The 5,054-nt window shown below is 53.3% G+C and overlaps 1 protein-coding gene across 1 annotated transcript; it reads right to left on the reverse strand.

The window, feature by feature from the left end:
* Positions 1-1,142: 1,142 nt before the first annotated feature.
* LOC135090434 (NK1 transcription factor-related protein 2-like) lies at positions 1,143-2,739 on the reverse strand. Its single transcript, XM_063987185.1, has one exon. It carries the CDS (start codon positions 2,433-2,435, stop codon positions 1,545-1,547), a length of 891 nt encoding a protein of 296 aa, XP_063843255.1. The 5' UTR covers positions 2,436-2,739; the 3' UTR covers positions 1,143-1,544.
* Between the last annotated feature and the right edge of the window lie 2,315 nt (positions 2,740-5,054).

The raw sequence follows: 5,054 nt of genomic DNA on the forward strand, positions 1-5,054 counted from the left end.
AATTAAAAGTAACAATTTGTGCCCAGTTGTGGTGCTTGAGTTAAACACTAATTACCTCTATCTTAAATATCAGGCATCCAATCAGAGCCTTAATAAGCAAGTCTAATTATATGCATGCAACCTGAAGGCTGCCCGTCACCCTGTGTTTATAATTCATCGTGTTTTTGTAAATTTGATACTAAATCCGAGTGAATCCGTTGTAATGAATCGTTTCCCTTTACCATTACCGGCTTGGGATTCATTTGGCCTTTTCTCATTTGCACTCTTCACGTCTCACTCGATATTACTTTTATTTTCTTTTCATGTGATAATTAGCGCCATAATCGGGTCGTCGGGCGTTGATTAAGTTCTTTAATTACCTGCCCGAGCCAATCAAGCCCACGTGTTTGATGCTAATGACACTAATGGATATTTTTTTTTTTTTTTTTACCAGCGTTGGTTCCTCGCTCTCTTATTCCCCGCTTCGTTTCACTCAAGAGCGGCGTAGGGTACAGAAGCTCCTGTATAGAGGGCTAGAGGGTTTGCCACATACAGGGAGCCGTGCAGTGTGGCGCAGTTTTGTGGCCTAATCCTCTTAGCTTAAATATGATGTTGTGTTTACTGCATACTTTCATTATCACGTTACCTTGAAGAATTACTCGAGTCTAAGAACTGAGCAATCTTGAGGTATTTAGTATTTAGAATCATATTTTTTTTCTACCTGTGTTACCTGTGCTGCATGTCGCTTGTGCTTGTAACGACTTGTACCTTGTAATCAATCTTTCCTTACCTGTTGAAATAAGCCACCAGGTGGAAGACAGCCTTTGTTTGTGGAGGGCTCAAGAGATTAAGTGTGGCTTGGTGTGTAAAGTGATACCGTGGGTGTTGCTGTGGTGTGTGTGTGTGTGTGTGTGTGTGTGTGTGTGTAAGGTAAGATAAGGTGCTGTCTTAACTAAGCAAGGGGTATAGTGTTCTTGGTTTCTCGGTATAGGCTTTCGTTGTCATGTATATTTAACTCATGTGTGTGTGTGTGTGTGTGTGTGTGTGTGAGCCGTCAGCGGTGTCCCGAGGCGTGCCCTGCATGTGGGGGAGTGGCTGCATACCAGGCTGGGGCGGCCCGGGCGGGATGGGTGGTAATCTGCAGTGTCTTCGTGGGTGATCATCAAACACATCGTTATCTTGATATTTTTATTACAAAGACTAGATAACCTTCTATCGCAGAGGAACTCGGGGACAGGGAGCTACTCACACACACAGACACAGTCTGCCAACGATACATACATACATACATACATACATACATATGTACACAGCGAGGCGGCTCGCCAACCACGGGAGGGACACCAGGCGTGGGTCACCACAACGCAGGGATCCGGGGCCACCTGAGGATGGCAGGGGGCGGGGTGCCGGCAGCCTCGCCCTTAGACTTGGCGCGGGAAAGTTTTCGTCACCGCCGCCGCCGCCGCCGCGGTCACCTCCGTCACCGCCGCTCATCGGGCGCGGCGCGGCGCGGTCACACGTCCAAACTGTCACAGTCAAGATGAAGGGGCGTCCCGTGCCCCGCCTCACTTGGCTCGGCCTCCGCAGGTGGTTAGGTCAGCGGGCTCGTTCTGCTGGTCCGCGTACGCCGCCGACAGCGTCGCCGCGAGGTAGCTTGGGTACGAGGACGCGGCGGCCAGCGGTGTCAGGCTGCTGTTTTGTCGCTCCGTCTGTTGCTGCTGCTGTTGTTGTGGCTGTTGCTGCTGCTGCTGCTGCTGCTGGGGCTCGTGGTGGTCGTCCGACGCGTCCCCTGGACTGGCGGGGGAGGCGGGAGATGCGGGTGCCTCTGGGGGCGGCGAGGAGGTGCCGTCTGTCGGGGAGAGGGAGTCCTCGGCGGCGGCCTCGTGGGAGCCCGCCAGCTTGGCGTGCTGCTGCTCCATGTACTGCTTGCGCCACTTGATGCGTCTGTTCTGGAACCACACCTTGACTTGGGCCTCGGTCAGACTGAGCGCTGCCGCCAGGTACAGCCGCTCCGGCCCCACCATGTACTGCTGGCGGGCGAACTCCGCCTCCAGCCTCTCCAGCTGTTCTGCCGTGAAGATGGTCCGCACTCGCTTCACTTTAGCCTTGGCCGAGGCGCCCTGGCTACCGCCGCCGCCGTGCCCGCCGCCGCCCGCCTTCTGCTGCTCGCCGACCACTGCTGGATAAGGTGCCGGGCGGGTCTGGCGTTCCTCTCGCCGCAGGGCCAGGGAGCGCCCCGCCTGTTCCGCCTCCTGCTGGCGGCGGCCGAGGATGGCGTCAATGGTGAAGGAGGCGGCGCGGGCTGTCTGGGGTCGGTGCCACACGCTGGTGCCGGAGAGCGGCGAGGAGGGCGGCGAGCTGGGCGGCGAGCCCTGCGTGGGGAGTGCCCAGGGGAAGGGCATGCCGCCCATGCTGAGCAGCGGGTTGAAGAAGGGAATTCCCGTGGCGTGAATCATGGCGAGCTAGACGGCCTCACCTGTCACTGGCAGACTGATGCTTCAGCCACACACTCACCTCACTAAATGTCGTCTGTCCAGGCTCCGCCCACGGCCTGCCTCCCACCCCGGTCCGCCGCCCATTGGGGCCGGCCCGCCGCTGACTCCGCCCCCCGACCCCCGCCCCGCCCCCTCGCAGCCAGACCATTAAGTGGCGGCCTCCATTCTTGAATTCAGTGGTGCTCAAATGAATCATGTCGACCTCCCCACTGACTGCCGGGAGACAATAATGCCAGCTGAGGCCGCCGAGTAAGAGGCCACAACAACCAAGTTATTAGAGCGACGGCGGCGAATACCAACGATGCTGTTATGCTGCCCCCCTGCCCCCTTGCCCCCCCCTGCCCCCCGCGGCACCCCACGACCCCCGCCGACGCTCTACCAAGATTTTTGTTGGTGAACGAAATGAGGAGGCGGAGGAGCGAGGGGAGGAGGAGGAGGATAGAGGATAGAGCAGAGGCAGGTACAGCTCAGGAACCCCCACCACCTGTCCTTTCCTCGCGTGTTTCCTGCCGGTGTGGGAAGCTTGGCGAGGGACAAGGAGGGTCGCCAGGAGACCATAACAGTGTTCAGGCGCGCTTGGAGTCAATCCTGTAATCCTCGTTAAGAAGGATTTCCTTAAAGGATTTCTCGTCTCAAATTTTCGACCTCCTTTCTCTCTCTCTCTCTCTCTCTCTCTCTCTCTCTCTCTCTCTCTCTCTCTCTCTCTCTCTCTCTCTCTCTCTCTCTGTTGTCCTTTTCCTCTCCCTTCCTGGTGAACAAGGCGTGACGGGTCGGCGTGTCCCACAAAAGGGCGCCGACTAGGGTAGCGGGACGAGGCTCAACCTGAAAGGATTCGGTCAGATAGGTAGATAGATGGAGAGAGAGAGAGAGAGAGAGAGAGAGAGAGAGAGAGAGAGAGAGAGAGAGAGAGAGAGAGAGAGAGAGAGAGAGAGAGAGAGAGAATACATGTTTACTGACACACACTAAAGAAAAAAAACAAGACACACACAAACACACACACACACACACACACACACACACACACACACACACACACACACACACACACACACACACACACACACACACACACACACACACACACAACCGTTGTTAGTCTGGGAGGAGCAGAGCAGAAAATCACGTGTTTATTCAAGAGGAAAGAAGAATCAATCCAATTTCCCTCCACAAAACGAGGCAGTGGAGGAAATGCGACTGTACCTCCATCACGTTAAATCCTCTCCCTTCCTTCTCTCCATTCTCTTTTCAGCCGCGGGAGGGAAAGTTTGGCGGGAGGCAATCTGGTTCCCTCTCTCTAAACTATAAATCTCGAAATCTCGTGAAATAAAGGGAAGAGAAAGTGAATCCTGGACACTTGAAACATAAAGGGGCAGAAAACGAAGCCAGATCTCCGTGTCTTGTTATAAATGAAGATTGATGACAGGTAAATCTCAGGTGTTATTGGTGTACAGTTCACGCACTTCAGGTTCTGTAGTGAGTACTTATACACTTCGATTCCTTCATGATTGGTGTCTGAGTACGCATTTGTAAGTATTGTGAAGTAAAGCAATGTACTTACAATAGAAGTAGCTTTCTGTAATATAAAGCTGAAATTTTATAAGGGTATCAGTTTTGTATTGAAAGATTGTTTGATTGATTGATTGATTGAGAGAGAGAGAGAGAGAGAGAGAGAGAGAGAGAGAGAGAGAGAGAGAGAGAGAGAGAGAGAGAGAGAGAGAGAGAGAGAGAGAGAGAGAGAGAGAGAGAGAGAGACTACATCCACCTCCATACACTATCATATACTCTTTAACTTGTCGGATCACGAAACAAAAAAAAAAAAAAAAAATCACCGCGGAATTTCTTTTAATCTGTCAGGTCCCACGAAGGTTGTCCTGTGCGGTGACGAAAGGTGACGGAATGTGGAAGGAACGGCGTCACGTGTCTCAGTGTTACGCTCCCTGTATGTGAAGGAGACGCTGAAGGGAGGACTGGAATGGATGAATAGACAGATAAATGAATAGATAAATTAATGTTCTTCTTGTGTGTGTGTGTGTGTGTGTGTGTGTGTGTGTGTGTGTGTGTGTGTGTAGATCAGTCACCGTTAATTTGTGAGTGACCATTTCTCTCTCTCTCTCTCTCTCTCTCTCTCTCTCTCTCTCTCTCTCTCTCTCTCTCTCTCTCTCTCTCTCTCTCTCTCAGCAGCCTTGTTCCCTTTGTCACTGGGATCGCCACTACGCCAAACACTTTTTAATCCATGAATTATACCCACACAGCACCAATGGACCCGCGGCGCTCCTCACACAGTGGAGAGGTGTCGCGGGGAGGCCTAAGGGAAGAGGACGCGCCTTTATACCTCAGAAGCAATGGTCGTGGGTGGCTTTTGTCCCGGTGTTGGAGGCCGGAGGGAGCAGAGGAGCGGGGTCCTTGTTGTGGTGGCGTGCTAGGACAGACCCCAAACTTTATGGCCCAAGTCCAATACCCGACAAATAGTGACACTTCACCATATGTCCGTCAGTAAGAGGAGGGGTGGGTGGGTGGGTGTCTCCGGGTGCCTCTGGGTGTCTCTGGGTGTTCTCTGTCGCCACTGCTCCTTCCCTCCCA

Source organism: Scylla paramamosain, chromosome 35, assembly GCF_035594125.1.
Source record: "Scylla paramamosain isolate STU-SP2022 chromosome 35, ASM3559412v1, whole genome shotgun sequence".
Classification (NCBI taxonomy): Eukaryota; Metazoa; Arthropoda; class Malacostraca; order Decapoda; family Portunidae; genus Scylla; species Scylla paramamosain.